The following is a 15361-nucleotide window of genomic DNA, read 5'->3' as shown; positions in this document are numbered from 1 at the left end:
GAACATCACGTGGCACCAGATTTGCAGATTTGTATGAAAAACTGTGACTACTGGTTCACATGCAACATATAGTCTAGGCCTAAGCACAACACTGAAATAATGATGGTCTTAAAATTAGATATTAACACAGGGACCCTTTAAAGACAGGGTATTAACATTAGATGAAGCAGCATCCACCTCAATGCCCTTTTAATGCCATTTGGTGCATATTCCAAATCAAATTTTCAATCACATTAGCACAAACCATTGGAGATTTTGGGCCATGGAGTTCTGGGGCCCGGCAGTTGCCCACTCTGTCTGGCTGGTAATCCAGCCTCCTGTCCAATTCAATACCATATTGTACCTTAACGGTTGCTGCTCCCTTGGACAACCCCCCCCCCCCCCAGAGGCCGACTGCTCCTCACCTGAGGTAGCGCGGCGTTGATCTGGCGTTGGAGTACGTCCCTCTCGTGCAGCGCCCCCTGCAGCTTAGTCTGAGACTGAATGAGGGTCTCCTGAGTCTCCCTGAGGGACTCCAGCAGCTTGTCCCTCTCGTCCAGCATGTTGACCATCAGCTGCTCGAAGTTGCCCTCCTGGTCCGAGCCGTTCGGGACGCCGCCGGTGCCTCTGGGAGGACCAGCCGAGTCTCCTTCGTTGATGGTCGGCATCACCTCGCACATCATCTTCCCCGCTCTGTGGTCTGGGCAACGCTATAGGACAGTGTCGCTGTCGGGATTAAGAAGGGGACATATGTGGGTTACAAGCCTGATAAAAAGACTTACAATAATGATAAGAGGGCCTAATGACGCCCCGTAGCAACGGACAACCAATGCAATCGTAGTGATAGGCTGCGTCTCTTACTCCCATTGCATTAGGCTACATTTCTCGTGCACCATGCAAGCGTGCATCCTTAAGCTTTATATTGCCTTACCTAATCAGAGTGATTGAAATGATAAGATGATGGTGGACCTTTCATCCATATTAACCGGCGTTTTTTCACCCCGTGAGCAGATCCGCCCTGCCCGGCGCGCCATGCACTCACATGTATAAATCCCGGCGTGTTATGATTGACAGCTCAGAGATAGACGGGTACGTGTGGAGGGGTGGTGCCCGCGAGCACGGCGGAGATCATAGCACATTGGCAGGAAAAACAAACAAAAAATATAGGAAAATATCCAAAAGGAAATGTTTAATCTGCGTCCTTAGTCTTGGGGACAGTGAGAGCGAGTTTTATCTGCATCCGCCTTCCATCTCTTCACACCGCCACCGAACCGACGCTCACTCCTCCCACACACAGAGTCGCTCAGCCACACACACTCACGTACACACACACACTCACTCTCTCTCTCTCTCTCTCTCTCTCTCTCTCTCTCTCTCTCTCTCTCTCTCTCTCTCTCTCTCTCTCTCTCTCTCTCTCTCTCGTATACACACACACACACACACACACACACACACACACACAGGGGAATGCAGTTGTCACCAGGCTACAGCTCTGGAAATAAGGGACCAACTCCCAGCGTTCAGCCTATAAGCGTTCTGCACCACATGCGTGTGCAGAACAGCGGACTGGAATTAGCTGGGCGGTCACTCATGTTATATATAATCTCTAAACTCTGCGCTAGTATCATGCTTCTACAGTAAGCACAGATTTGACCCTTAAAATGTAATTAACTTGTCACATCGGCACCACTAAGCGCGTTCATGACCTGACAGCTGATCGTGATGCGCGTTCTGGCGGCATCAGTTTACCAATAGCATGGTTGTGCGCTAAGAGTGAGCAGAGCACCCTGCAGGATCTGAAATGAAGTTTAATATTATACATATTAACAGGCGTCTACTTCCATTTATGTTTTGGCTGTACATTTCATTCATTACATCTCGGAGTGACTAACTCTGACTCTCTTTAAATTGTTTAGTGTTCATCCACTCCACAACAACAAGGCCCTGAAGTACAACCACTGTGCCCGTGATCAAGAGCTATTTTTGTTGCATGGATTGCAGTGTTTAGGACTTTGTTGGCTCTAAACATCAAATAATGTGCTATAGCAATGACAATCAACTTCTCGCAATAATTGGTTGACAGACAAGTTGCTCTCTTTTGACTCCAGTGAACTGTTTTCACATTGATAGCCTACCTTAAAAATGCATATCCTGACCTATATCTTCCTTCAAGATAATTTGTGTTTCAGCAAATATGTGTGGGTGAAAGGAGCAAAGCCATGTCGAGAACCACTTAGTCCAAGAGCTTTTTATTGGTTTTCTTTAAGGAGACATTGTGGTTTTGACAATACAGTTAAAAGAATTATCTATCCAAAGGTACCCTTGGCACATAGAAAACAAATATTGAATCAGACACAAGACTAGTGACAGTGTTTATTTGCCCATTCAAAATAAGTAAGTTTGAAAGTGTGAACAAATGTTCCTTGATTTAACATGAGGCATGAATATAAAATATTTTATAAGCAACTTTGAGTTCGTGAAAAGCGCTATATAAATTCAATTTATTATTATTATTATTATTATTATGTTGCTTTGGCAATATAGAATAGACCATAATACATCAATAGGAAAAATGTATAAAGCAGCTAAAACGTCCATCATCTCTAAATCATAACTTTGATAGTTGCTGGAAGCGGTTCTATAAATTGAAGTTCAGTCATTCTTACTATAAAAAGAATAATTCTTGCGATATTAAGAATATGTAACTTTGTCACTTTGCTTCCCTGAAATTATTCAGACGCATTAAAGATAGGCCTGATTTTGTTTTAATGCCCCATATTGCCAATGTATCCCCTCAACAGTGATATTGTGACTGAATGACAATCTCAGTTTAGTGTCAAGAATGATTTCATCAAGTAAAGTTGTATAAATTGTCATGGAAAGATAAGGGAAATGATTAAGGAAAATTAAATGAAACCAGAGCTTGTTGGATAAAGTGTTTATATTCTGTAGTCTATTTTCACCATTGGATTGTTATTTCCTCATTATGTAATAGATCTTAACCCATACAAATATTACACATAATGAATTCCTTTAATTATTTCTTTATTTTCTCCTATGTGCCGATACAGATCATTATTTAAAACAGACTTTTTCTATCAATGTAGGCTATTTTAACTTTGTGATGTTTATACAAGTAAATACAAATACATTCATATATACATTCACACACTCAGTGCAAAAATATCACAACTTTGAGTTTAAAAGTCTTTACTCAATTATATTTCACTTCTAGATTTAGATTAAAGGCTGCAGAAGCTACAAAGAATATTAGTCAGTTGGTAGAAACAGTGATGGCTGTTTGTCGCCACCTAGTGGCTGAATCTGACTTTCACTTGACGTTTTCTGTGGTGTAAAATAAGCAATACCATGGTGTAGAAATACTATATTACAAGTAAAAGTAATGCATTTAAAATGTTACTCAAATAAAAGTTGCCCATTTCAGAATAATGTATATCTATTATATTATTGAATTATAACATAATGTAATTATACATTATTTAAATGCTGCAGCTGGTATAGGTTGGGCTGAGTTCCAAGGCCTACAGCATACCTTGTGAATTTCACCACAGGATCAGTCTTATTTTTTCCATTATACATCATCATTTATTTGTTGATTATTTTGTATTATTCTTCTGAATCCGCAAGGTAACTAGTAACTAAAGTTATGAAATAAATGTAGTAAAAAGCACAATATTTCCCTCTGAATCGTAGAAGTAGTATAAAGTAGCAGAGAATGGAAATACTCAACTAAGTACCTCAAAATTGTAGCCTACTTAAGTGCAGTTTTGCAAATATATTGTTTCATTTAATTACAAAGGGTTATGTTTGGCAGCCAGGTAAAAGGATAAAAATGGTGATGAACATTTTTTTGTGAGAAGTTTATTATAGTTTTTGGCCAAATTACTAAAGGGCTGTTAACAAGTGAGATTTGGTTGTAATGGCTGGCCTTCTTGGTGCAGTTGTAAGTTGGATGAGTAACAATGAGAATAGATCTTGTCATTGATACAAAAGATGTTATTAAGAGGAAACAACTGCGTTATCTGGAAACAACCAAAGTGAATTGATTTCCTTTAAGGTGAAGTCAATATTCTGTGTTGAGTGTGTGAGTGGGCTGTGACAATGACAGTATTGGGGCTACATACCTGCGATGCAGACAGTAAAGGGCTTGATTGAAGCTCTGGCCACAAATGAGAAGAACCTGATTTATTTTGAATCTTCTCTGATCCATCTCTAAAGTTGGAGAAGATGAGACAATGACTGTGCTGACTACCTAATTGCCAGGGTGGACTTTCTCATGGCTAGAGGTCAAAGCATCACCTCTGCTCTTTGGGCTTCTTTGAACTGTAGCAGATATTTCTCAGAAAACAAATTTAGCTTTAGTTTCATAAGAATTTGCTCTTGGAGATGTGGCTCTCTGCAGCTGAGTTCTCAAGGCCTTGACAAAAATGTTGTCAACAGCCAATCTGGGATGAGGTGGCCTGCAGCACTTTCACAAAATACTTAGATAGGTCACTGAACACAGCACTGTGGATGTTTTTAGCATTGCGACTCTTGGGTCTGACAATCTAAGGGATTTCTGCCAGTGTCTTCCTTTTCTGACTGGTGATTATCTAAGTCTAACTGGATCAGTGTCTGTGCATAATAAACCTTATGAGAGGCAAAGTGACTAAATGATCTGTACTTTCAGTCACTTTCTGACATTGCTGTTGAGTGACAAGTGGATGGCTGGGAAGATAAAACAAGTGACACAGGAACCATCTCATGGCTCTTCAGTGAAGCCCGACTCTGTGGGAATACCCAGAGAAACTGCTTTCTGTGTGAACTAGACTCTCACAGCAATTTGCAATTTGTGTGTGCACTAACACACACAAACACACACACACACACACACACACACACACACACACACACACACACACAGATATATATCTTTCATGTATTTATATATGTATATACATAGCCTAATAACAATATTGCTGTACACAATATTAACACTGAATCGAGAAATAAAATAATAAAAAGAAATATTTTCCCCACTGGGAATCAATAAATCCCTTTCACCTCGTATCTTATTTTATCTTATCTTAGGCTTAAGTAGGCCTATTTATGAAGCATTGTGGAAAGAAGCCTAGTCGCTTCAGTGCGTGTTACTCTGTTACTCAACAAAAAAAAAACTAACACTATATTCCTCAATTAAGGAAAGTCTTAACTTGTAATTAATACAAGTCATAATTGGCTGATAAAATAATGGGACAGACTCACTTTTTTACACTCTTGGTAAAATCATTGCAATGTTCCTAATGACCAGATGGCAGTAAGCGGTAAAGCAGCAGAGGGGGGAAAAAAACGTCAACGATACTCTCGCGTTACTTGCAACGTCACGTCATTCCATGATGGCTGAAGATCCTGGCGGAACACTTTTCAATTTCTCTCATATCTTTCTTTTTTTCTCTCTACCTCAGCTTGCCATAGAGACATGGCAGGACCCACAAGCCCGTTAAGCGTCCACAGATCATTGGTGTCGACATGCCCAAGAAAGGGAACCGAAAACGGCTGAAATTTAGGGCCGGGGACGTTTGTTCGGAATCAGGTAGGTTATTTTACATTAGCTAGCACTTCACAGACAGCTGAAATTGAAATTGTTTCCCTCTTCAATTTACAACGTTACAATTTAATCATGTGACTCCCATATTATACTGCATCATAGTTGAACTGATGACTTGCTACGGTTACCTTTAGTGTTAGGCAGGTAAACCTAACGTTAATGCTTAAGTCATTTACAGGTATGTAACGTTACAGTCAGTAAATTAGTGGTCACAGCTGGTTCTGCTGATATATTTTTAAGAATTGGGACTTCTAAACAGTATAGCTAATTATTAGAAAATATGTCTGTTTTTCCTAGTGACCGTTGCTGATTATGCTGATGCCGACCCAGCCGTTGTGAAGTCCGGGAGGGTGAAAAAGGCTGTTGCAAATGCAATTGAAAAAGAAGGTAACTTGCAGGCACGGATTTAGAATGCAGAGGTCCCTGGACACAAAATCTTGGAGCGTTTTCTCCAACTTCATTTCTTGTGATGTTAATTATGACTCTATAAATATCTATAAAACAAAGGACACAATTGAAACTATCACAGAACAAAATCAGATTAAAATCTATGTAAATACAGCCTAAAGAGCTGACTTCGGAAAAACAGCTGATTATTGAGCACCTCTTTTACTCTCTCTCACTGTCTCTCCCCTTCATGGAGAAACAGATGATCAACATCTACTAGCCTAAAGTGTAACAGAGCTGTGTTTCAAATATATGAATGAAAATAGGTTGCGTATAATAACTTATATATACGTATAGGCCTATACAACTCACTCTCAGCATGAAATGTAGTTCTCAAAGTTAAGTTGCACAACTTAATGTATGGCAACTATTTTATTCTATGTCATAATTTCCTGATATGTAATGACACCTGACAATGTAACGCCATTACCGATGTTGTTCAGCTCTACATCTCCGCCAAATCCATCACCACTGCAACTCACTCCACTTTGACCATTGGCCTCAGTGAAATTAAATCATGGATGCAAACCAACTTTCTCAAACTTAACTGTGACAAATCAGACACAATCATCATCGGTCCCAAATTCCTCTTCAAAACATCGCACAACTTTTGCTTCACCATCTATAACTGCACTCTGTCTCCCTCCTCACACATCCACACCATCAGGAGTTATTTCTGACAGCAACCTCTTCTTCGAAAAGCATGTCATCAAAATCACCAGAACTGCCTTCTTCCACCTCACCATACTCTAATCAGTATTATCTTATGGTTTATGTATATTTGCACACTTTACATTTTAGAGAAAGAAGTATAGCCTACTTTATTCATTTATCATTTTTGTATTACATTATCTGCAGAAATTATTATATTTGGTGGTGAAAAAACCCATATTAAATATGTAGACCTACAGTTAGGTGATTTTGGCGTTGCAGAGATGCCTGCTCGCTGTCCGATTGTCTGATATGAATGACCACGTTTTGTCTTACACAGCAAACTAAGTCTTCACTGGTAAGACCAACATACTGTAATAACATTCAAATAAAAAAAAAAAAAACATAATGTCTTGTGAATAGGCCTAAGTGATTTAATCAGCGGAAGGTTCTAAAAACATTAAAAACAACAAAGCTGTACTTCACCGATTCTCTGGAGTGAACTGACGGAAAAAGACAAAAGATATAGGCTACTTTTAAAATATTATGTGAAATATGACGTGAAAGTACCCTCAACTAGAGAATGACTCCCACATATGATGCATTGATAAGCCTAGACCGCGTATCTGGTCATAAAAATGAACAGTCTATTAATACAACAATGTTACATGATTTAAAAAGCAACATATCATACGGGGACAGAGCAGAGGTGCTGGGCTCTAGCTAAATCTGAAAAAATATTTAGGTGGGTCGGTGGACACAGATTCGGAAGGCTTTGGCGCTGATTGGGGTATCTTTAATAATCAGGGTTTTTAATAAGTGGAAAAAGTAGTAGATAGACCTACATTTTGAGGATGTCAAACTGTTAACGTAGCTACGTACCGCCGGGTCTCTGCTGCCTTCAGCCCCTTCCGAAGCGCCTGCGGAGTCGGAGACCGTGGGGGGGCATTTAAACAGGTGTCTGTCACTCCAGCCGGGCTGTGGTTCTCTGTCATGTCGTGCTGCTGATGCTCAGGGTGCTGATGTTGTTCTAATTGTTCATCTGAAACATAGACTGTCAATATACAGTCTATGATCTGAAATAGCAAGGCTGGATGTGGTGCTAAACTCCTCATCGCTAGCATCACCGCAGGCGCCGCCAGGCTCTTTATTAGCGTTGAGACGACTTTTGAAAAAAGTCGATGGTTGGAATATTACTCCTAATTAAATCCTCTCTGCTATCCTTCTCCCTTTTTAGCTTTCCGTTTTGTGACTCCACTGCTCCACCGTCTTTTATCCATGTTGTTTGTTTTGTCAATGTCCTCTACTCTCTTTCACTCTATCCTCCACCGCCTGTCTTGCCGATATCAACAGTTTCCACGGTAACCTGACTCGTAGTCATCAGTCACAGCCGACAGCCAAAAAACTGATCATGATACTTTTTTGTGTGCAACTAAATTATTGTTAACACACAAACACACACTAATTAATTAATTTTATTTTAATTTAATTTTAAATAGAAAAAAAAAGGAAAAAAAAAAGGATGAGGCCAATCGGCCCGGTGGTAAATCCGGTGTTACACCGAAATCTGTGACCCATCGAGATCGGTGTCCCCCTACCTCAACCTGAACCAAACCCCTGTCCCTAACCTTAACCACGGAAGGGGGCGCTACGCTTTTAACAGGAGGGACACAGATCACGACGGGTCACAGATTTCGGTGCAACACCGGCCTTGGTAACTTGTGATAATATGCTCGTTCGAGATGAGCCAGCCCTGCGCAGAATTGATCACCGGCGATCGCTGCCCAATGCATGCCGGTTAGATTTGTGTCCGACTTGATACTAGGCGCTGTCAAGTCGGACAGTTTCCAGCCGTTTCCAGCAGCCTTCAGGCTGAACAGGAAGTGACAGAAACGCTTTGGTCCGATTCCGATTTAATAAAATGTTATCAGACCCATATATCAGCTTGTTAACAGTCTCCAGTTGTTTTTATTATAACAGAGTAACTGTCAAAATGCTCTACATGCGAGCTGATGCTGATTTTAATTAACAACACACTGTAGATGATCTGTAGTCTGACCTAACAGAATGTGAGTGTTTCTGTGACTTCCTGTTCAGCCTAAAGGCTGCTGGAAACGGCTGTAAACTGTCCGACTTGACAGCAGATTTTTGTCACCGCCCCTGGCTGCTGCCGCCTGCTCTCGTCCACTTTACAGGCGAGGCGCAGTTTATCTCGAATGAGCCTAATGCGTCACCGTGTCCACGTTCGGACACCACTCGCTGCTATTGGCCATATTTGGACTCTTCCGACCTGACGCACTTTCCGGTCTTTTCGTGGTACTTTATGTTGCCGATCATCACCAAAAATGTTAGCAGAATTGATCTATACCCATCTAACAATCTATGTATGCATTTTCATATATTTACATGGACATTTACATGTTTAATTAGTATATGAAAGTGACTTTGATGAGGGAAAGAAGTAAGAACGCTTGGGCGACGATCTTTCCCTCTAAAAGTTTCTATTACTGTACTGGAAATTAAGGAGCTATTATTGCATAATTCAGAGTTGTTGAAGCATGTCATTTTATTGTGAAGGACTGAAGTACGATCCGGTAGTTTTGACAGCATTGATGGGACTTAATACCCCTGAAAAACCAGCAACGGCCAGTGTTTACAGCAAGGAAATATGGGGTGTCCGGTTATGGCCAAGGGTAGCGCATGGCTAATTCACCCGTGATAGCGTACTTTAGCCAGCTCTTGTAAAGTAAAAGCTAAAGTAAACAGTTAAAACTATATACCGTTAGAAAGGTAAGAAGTTACACTTTTTACACCATTAAATTAACTGAAAACATTAATAGATCATTTATATTTGTATTTGAACAGAGATTTTGATAGAACGTTAGCCGATAAGTGTCCGAACGTGGACACAGTGACTAACGTTACAGTCGGACATTTCTGTATATTTATGATTTGAGATTACAGTGTCACTTGGCCATCTCTGGACAGGTGATCCAAGTTAACTTAACACTTAACGCTTAACTTAACACTGTGTGTTTCAGTGAAATTACTCTGCGGCCTGGAAGCATCTCAGGGTGCTGTAGAGGAGGTCCTCTCGTCTTCAGTGAGTGTCACAGCCGACGCTTTGGACAGCAGTGATGACCTAGACCCTGAAGAAGATGGAGAACATGAAACTAAAGTGGCCCGCAAGAAGAAAAACAAGAGGAGAAAGGGTATTATTTGTAGTTTGTTTAAAGTATGCACATAGAGGAATGAGTCGAAAATGGAGGCCTCAACATTTTGTGCAGCCTTGACTGTGATGTTTGCATGTTGTCTTCCCAGAAAGCATTGAGAGCGGGGATGGGGGGGAGTATCCAGTGGATGTTTGGTTAATGCTTGCCTCCTACATTCGGCCCGAGGATGTGTGCAGATTTGCTCTAATCTGTAGGAATGCCTGGACAGTCACTTGCACTGCAGCTTTTTGGACCAGGCTTTACAAAAGGTAAGTGGTGTTATTGATCAACTGCGTGCAGTTAAGGGTGAACAGTATTTTTGCACACATTATTATGAAGTTAACCAGAAAAAAAGGCTCTCTGTTCCTCATGGCCCAATTTAAAACTGAACTGAAGCCAATACTGATGGGATTTTGGTTGATTGGTGTATTCCTTCTAAGACTAGTTTGCTGATTCACTCGAGAACCAGAGGTAGTGAACGTGCTGCTTGGAATAAAACCTGTGTCTCTGCGTTCCATGATTTCACTTTATTCATTTTTTAAACATGTACAAAATAAATAAAAAATGATTAGAATGGAAACTACCATACATGTAAAGTTCATAATTTCTTGTTAAATTGAGGGCCATATCATTCGTTTGCAGTGTTTATGACGTCTTGAATGTGGTCCAATAAATTAGCAAAGTAATTGAATGAACTGACACTTTTGATAATTAACATGTTTCCTCACCCTCCCACTTCCATCTCTCACAGGCACTACAAGATTGATGCTGACCTGCCATTCCGTCTCCAGCCTGACTGCATTGACATGATGTGCTCTTTACGGGCCCGTGTGATTCGCTCCCTTTTCCATTTGTATGAGCCGTTCAGCTTGCGTGTCTCAAAAATTCCTGCCTTGCCAGAATCCACACCCACAACCTTGGTCAACTCCAAGGTAAATAAGCTGATGTGTATGTATTTATTGCAAGTTATTGGCTTATAATTAAGAGATCCACCTTTTTCATGCAAGTGCGCTTATGGCTAAATAGGAAAACTCCGTGCTAACTGACCCTGCTGATAACCAATGCTGATATCCAGGCTATGTATATGTATCATAGACTGTAAGCCAAGATGGACATGTCGTCTCCACTTCCTCCCACTGTACAAAAGTAAAGCCAAAATATCCCGGATACGGGCGCTGCCATCTTGTAATTCTGCAGAGTCTGCCCAGTAGTATATATCCACGACGTTCCACTTCCGGGATTACTCTCGTTCTGCCCGAAATTCTGCCGGATGTCACTCTTTTCAGATGTCTGTTTTTCGGCTGTCCCGTTACCTTCCAATTTCTTTTTGTTGTAATTTTAAACTCTGGATTTATGAGGACTACGGTTAACTGCTCCTCAGATCTCTGCAGGGTAAATCCAGACCGCTAGCTAGACTATCTGTCCAATCTGAGTTTTCTGTTACACGACTAAAACAACCTTTGGACGTACACGTTCCACCAAAACAAGTTCATTCCCGAGGCTATTTTGCAGCGGCATCGTGGCTCCGCTCGGTGCTTAGCGCCGCCCAAGACGATTGTGATTAGTTTAAAGAAATGCCAATAACCGAGAGCACGTTTTTCTCCCATCCCGGAATGCTGTGTGGACTCGCCAGACCCTCCTCCGTAGCGCTGTGGAGGAAGGTCTGGCAATGCGAGACTAGCGCAGTAGTGATCGGGCAGTGGAACCGCGATATCGTAAGTCCCGCCTGACCAATCACGAGTTAATCACAGCTGTCAATTATGACGTTTCACCCCATTTTTAAAGCATCAAATAACTAATTAAAACCAAAGTTATCACATAAATAAACACTTGATTAAACATCAGCGTGATCAAAAGTACCTAAAATGAGAGAAACCGCATTTGGGGGAAAATTTATTTGACGCGTACTTTTCAGTTTCAGTTCAGTTACTTTTTCAGTTTGGCCCATGTCCCATTGGCTAACATGGAGGGGGTGGGATTTATGACCTATACTAGAGCCAGCCACCAGGGGGTGATCAAGATATACAGTCTATGCGTCAACCTCTGATATGTATTCATTTAGTCTCATTTTTGCAAAACCCAGAAGAAACGCATGCATGCTTGTCTATAAAACTTAAACTAGCCTTTGGAAAAGATTGATTTCATGTGCTTAATGTTTCCTGTTGCAGTGTTTACTGTTCTGGATCAGAAAGGTGTCAGGGACTCGGCCTGAGGCATTGTGGGAGTTCAACTTCAAGTTTTTGAAGCAGGTAAAAAGGGCTGTTTAAAATCAACTACACTTCTTTCCCTAATATGATTTTGCATAGTCAGTAATAGCCGGTCGTTGTTGCTGCTGCTGATGTCATGTTTTTTTTTTTTTTGTGGTCATCTCCATCCCAGCAGGGACACAGTAAGAATGGTTGTGCCAAGTCCTTGTGCATGCCCAGACAATACAAAGAAGTCCACACAAACCCAGACACTGACTGCTACATGCTTCAGGTCACCACCCTCAACTTCATCTTCACCCCTGTGGTCATGGGCATGACACTGACCCTGGTTAGTAACTCTTGGTTTTTAGTGGATATTGGCTTCTACTTCCGACCGCTCTTTTAAAGGTCCCATGGCATGAAAATCTCACTTTATGAGGTTTTTTTAACATTAACGTGAGTTCCCCTAGCCAGCCTATGGTCCCCCAGTGGCTAGAAATGGCGAAAGGTGTAAACCGAGCCCTGGGTATCCTGCTCTGCCTTTGAGAAAATGAAAGCTCAGATGGGCCGATCTGGAATCTCCTCCTTATGACCTCATAAGGAGCAAGGTTGCCTCCCCTTTCTCTGCTTTGCCTGCCTAGAAAATTTGGCCCAGAAAATTTGGCCTGCCCATGAGAAAGAGAGAGACCTCATGGCTTGCAAAGGAGCAAAGTGGCAGTTGGTCAAGGCCACACCCCCACCCTCCACCTTGCCCCCCCCTCTCTCCTCCTCAATAGCATTTAAAGCTACAGACACAGAAATGGCACATCCTAAGGAAAGCTCATTGTGGGACTGGCTCTAGTGGCTGTAATTCTGCACCAAGGCTGAATTTCGGGGGAAAAAGGGACTTCAGATACAGTATTAGGGAACCACAAAGGCCTATATAAAAGCATCCAAAAAGCAGCATGTCATAGGATCTTTAACTATTTGCATGTGTTACCCTGTAGCTGACCTGTGTTGGTAGTGATAGGTCATGAAAAAGGACATTTTTATTGACTGGATGTAGTTTTTATGAGTTACAGTCTATAAAGTTTGTAGGTGTCTATCACAGCCACATAAAAGCTCACAGTCAATGAAGAGAGAGAGACACAGTCTTAGGTGAATCACGTCAAAAATATCCAGAATCTCCCCACCTGCTGGCAGCATGCTTGTCGTGATATGCTTGCAATTGTATTTGTATTATTTTTGCCAGTAGTCTGCTTTATTATCTTCTGCACCAAGGATTAAAAGACCATTTTTGATCACTAACTGGTGCACGAAATAGCTTTATCTCCTCTCCTAATCTGAACTGGTCTGTCTTTGTCTTTCTCATAGTTCACAATCAACGTTAGTACAGACATGCGCCACCACCGCGTTCGTCTGGTCTTCCAGGACTCGCCGCTCCAGCGGTGGAAGAAGAGGGGAGATCAGGGTGGGACCCAGGTGGTGTTGGACCCCGTACACAGTGTAAAGCTCATGGACTGGTGGCACCCGCAGTATCCGTCCTCACCCTACACATAGGAGTCCTGCCTCCTCAGCAGAACGTCACGCCAAGAACTCCGCTGTTTTCCCGTACACTCACCAGAAATATGATATTGGATGACTCTGCAGAACCCTGTGATGTGTTCATTCACATTTCGATCATCATTGTTAGATTCTAAAGAAAGCCAGCATTGACTGGCCTGAGATGGGATGCAAGCCCACCTTCCAGTGTCAATATCAAATGTGTTGCATGCCCATCCACCACCGCAACCTCCACACCCTACTTAGAATGTTATTTAAATGTCAAAGCTCTTCATGGATGTAAATCATGTAGTGCAGAATTGTCCAGTATGAACATTATTCATTGTTCCAGAGAGACTGGGCTTGTTATCTACATAGGGACATTGGCAGTCCCTCTACTCTACTCCTCAACTTCAGCAGTGTCTTAGGCCTAGTCCATATGTACACAGGTATTTTTGTCAAACCGTTTTTTTCCCTTGTTTGTTCCAAAAAAAAAATCCTGTCAACACATAACCTGACAAATCAACCAATCAGATCAACGATATGTCAACAACATTTAAAAAAAAAAAAAAAAAGAAAAAAAACGTGTACATGTGGACTGGGCCTTTAGTCTTTCTGAAAACATGGAGAAGTGTGGCTGGGTAAAATGGAAAAGAAACCAGAAGGTCATCACCAAATCAGTGATTGTTTTGATACCTGTTTATATATGAAAAACAACAGATTGTTTAGTAGTTTCCCACTTTGGGCAGCTGGGAGAAATCTAACTTCAAATTGTTTTCCATTGTTATCTCAGACAAAAGTGCATAATGTTTTCCAATATAGAAAATACTGTGGTATGATCACAATGATAGTTAGTAGATGATAAATATTGACTTATTGCTCAGCCCTACAGACATGCCAGAGAGGGTCGTGTACATTTTTAGAGCTACCGGTTGCTTAAAAAAGATTCACAAGTCTGCCATTATTTTACATTAGACAACATGTTTAACATGAATGTTGAACCTACGTGTGTAACATAATTTCTAGGAGTTTTTAAAACTCATGGATTACCAGGTGGAACATTTGTACTGTCCTCCCTTGGTTTGTTTTTATGCTTACTTGAAAAGTTATTTAAATATCTTGATTTTGCATTGGTTTGAATTTTGACAATGTTACATCAAGAGTTGCATTCTTTTAGAATCATGTTTTTTTTTCTTGATGTATTTAATTCAGGGTAGCCTCACTTAGTATTGTGTCAATATTAATTACTTTTTACTGAAGGGTCAAAGAGATGATTTACCTCAGACCTCATCCACTCATTTGGGCATTTTTTGTGTGTCTTGGTTAAAAACATCTTGATTGGCTCCTTGCTGACTGTGAGCCATGTGCCCTACTGCCTCCTGCGGAATCTTATTCTCAACTTTGAATGGCTCAAAGTGTTTTAAAGTGGTCTGTCTAATGAGTGTTGAATCATGCTAATCACATACTTGATTATGATAGGGAGAGAGTTACCATTGGCATTGATTTATCCATCCCTCAGACAGTCAAAATTATTTAACCTGGCTTGAATTGCATATGTATCAATATATTGTCAATGAAAAATATAGATTAAAAACAAACAGTTTACAATTCTAGAAATAAAGACAGGTGGATGTTCTGGTCGTTTGTCTAGTTTTGTCAGATGAGTTACTTTGAAAAAATAACTTCACTGAAATAAAAACTGAAACTGCCCATTCAAAATGCCTCCAATCTCATGTCAGGAAATATTACTAATTATA

At 40.9% G+C, this 15361-nt stretch overlaps 2 protein-coding genes and 1 long non-coding RNA gene across 12 annotated transcripts in view; 1 reads left to right on the top strand and 2 right to left on the bottom strand.

The window, feature by feature from the left end:
* The window catches only part of ppfia4 (PTPRF interacting protein alpha 4), a 58956-nt gene extending 57676 nt beyond the window's left edge, over nucleotides 1-1280 (bottom strand). For 7 of the 9 annotated variants that reach the window (XM_031323355.2, XM_031323376.2, XM_036002179.1 and 4 more), the window contains exons 1-2: nucleotides 911-1279; nucleotides 405-705 (exon numbers count right to left, since the gene is read on the bottom strand). In XM_031323355.2, the coding sequence (XP_031179215.1) occupies nucleotides 405-662 (258 nt within the window). In that variant the 5' untranslated portion in view covers nucleotides 663-705; nucleotides 911-1279. Of the gene's footprint in view, nucleotides 1-404; nucleotides 706-910 lie in introns of all 9 variants that reach the window. The other 2 variants (XM_031323363.2, XM_031323386.2) reach the window with 1 other exon arrangement.
* Nucleotides 1281-1636: 356 nt separating this feature from the next.
* On the bottom strand, nucleotides 1637-14499 carry LOC118495265. The gene is made up of 3 exons (XR_004897613.1): nucleotides 14156-14499; nucleotides 12996-13001; nucleotides 1637-1650 (listed from the first exon to the last, which is right to left on the bottom strand). It is a non-coding gene; the product is annotated as an uncharacterized LOC118495265 (long non-coding RNA).
* Nucleotides 5330-14101, top strand: tmem183a (transmembrane protein 183A). 2 transcript variants are annotated; one of them, XM_031323457.2, is made up of 8 exons: nucleotides 5330-5572; nucleotides 5885-5974; nucleotides 9727-9897; nucleotides 10007-10166; nucleotides 10649-10829; nucleotides 12066-12146; nucleotides 12280-12432; nucleotides 13437-14101. In XM_031323457.2, exons 1-8 carry the CDS (start codon nucleotides 5509-5511, stop codon nucleotides 13620-13622), a joined length of 1086 nt encoding a protein of 361 aa, XP_031179317.1. In that variant the 5' UTR covers nucleotides 5330-5508; the 3' UTR covers nucleotides 13623-14101. The 2 variants fall into 2 exon arrangements, with proteins under 2 accessions (XP_031179317.1, XP_031179309.1); XM_031323449.2 differs by having other exon boundaries at nucleotides 12277-12432.
* Nucleotides 14500-15361: the final 862 nt, after the last annotated feature.

This window comes from Sander lucioperca, chromosome 6, assembly GCF_008315115.2.
Source record: "Sander lucioperca isolate FBNREF2018 chromosome 6, SLUC_FBN_1.2, whole genome shotgun sequence".
Classification (NCBI taxonomy): domain Eukaryota; kingdom Metazoa; phylum Chordata; class Actinopteri; order Perciformes; family Percidae; genus Sander; species Sander lucioperca.
The sequence above is the reverse complement of the archived record's forward strand: the minus strand, read 5'-3'. Positions and strand labels throughout refer to the sequence as shown.

What these genes read in the sequence shown, in the direction of transcription:
- tmem183a (XM_031323449.2), top strand. Translation starts at nt 5,509, where the DNA reads ATGCCCAAGAAAGGGAACCGAAAACGGCTGAAATTTAGGGCCGGGGAC. An exon ending in GGACGTTTGTTCGGAATCAG is followed by an intron (nt 5,573 to 5,884) that starts GTAGGTTATTTT and finishes TGTTTTTCCTAG; the next exon opens with TGACCGTTGCTGATTATGCT. An exon ending in TGGACCAGGCTTTACAAAAG is followed by an intron (nt 10,167 to 10,648) that starts GTAAGTGGTGTT and finishes CATCTCTCACAG; the next exon opens with GCACTACAAGATTGATGCTG.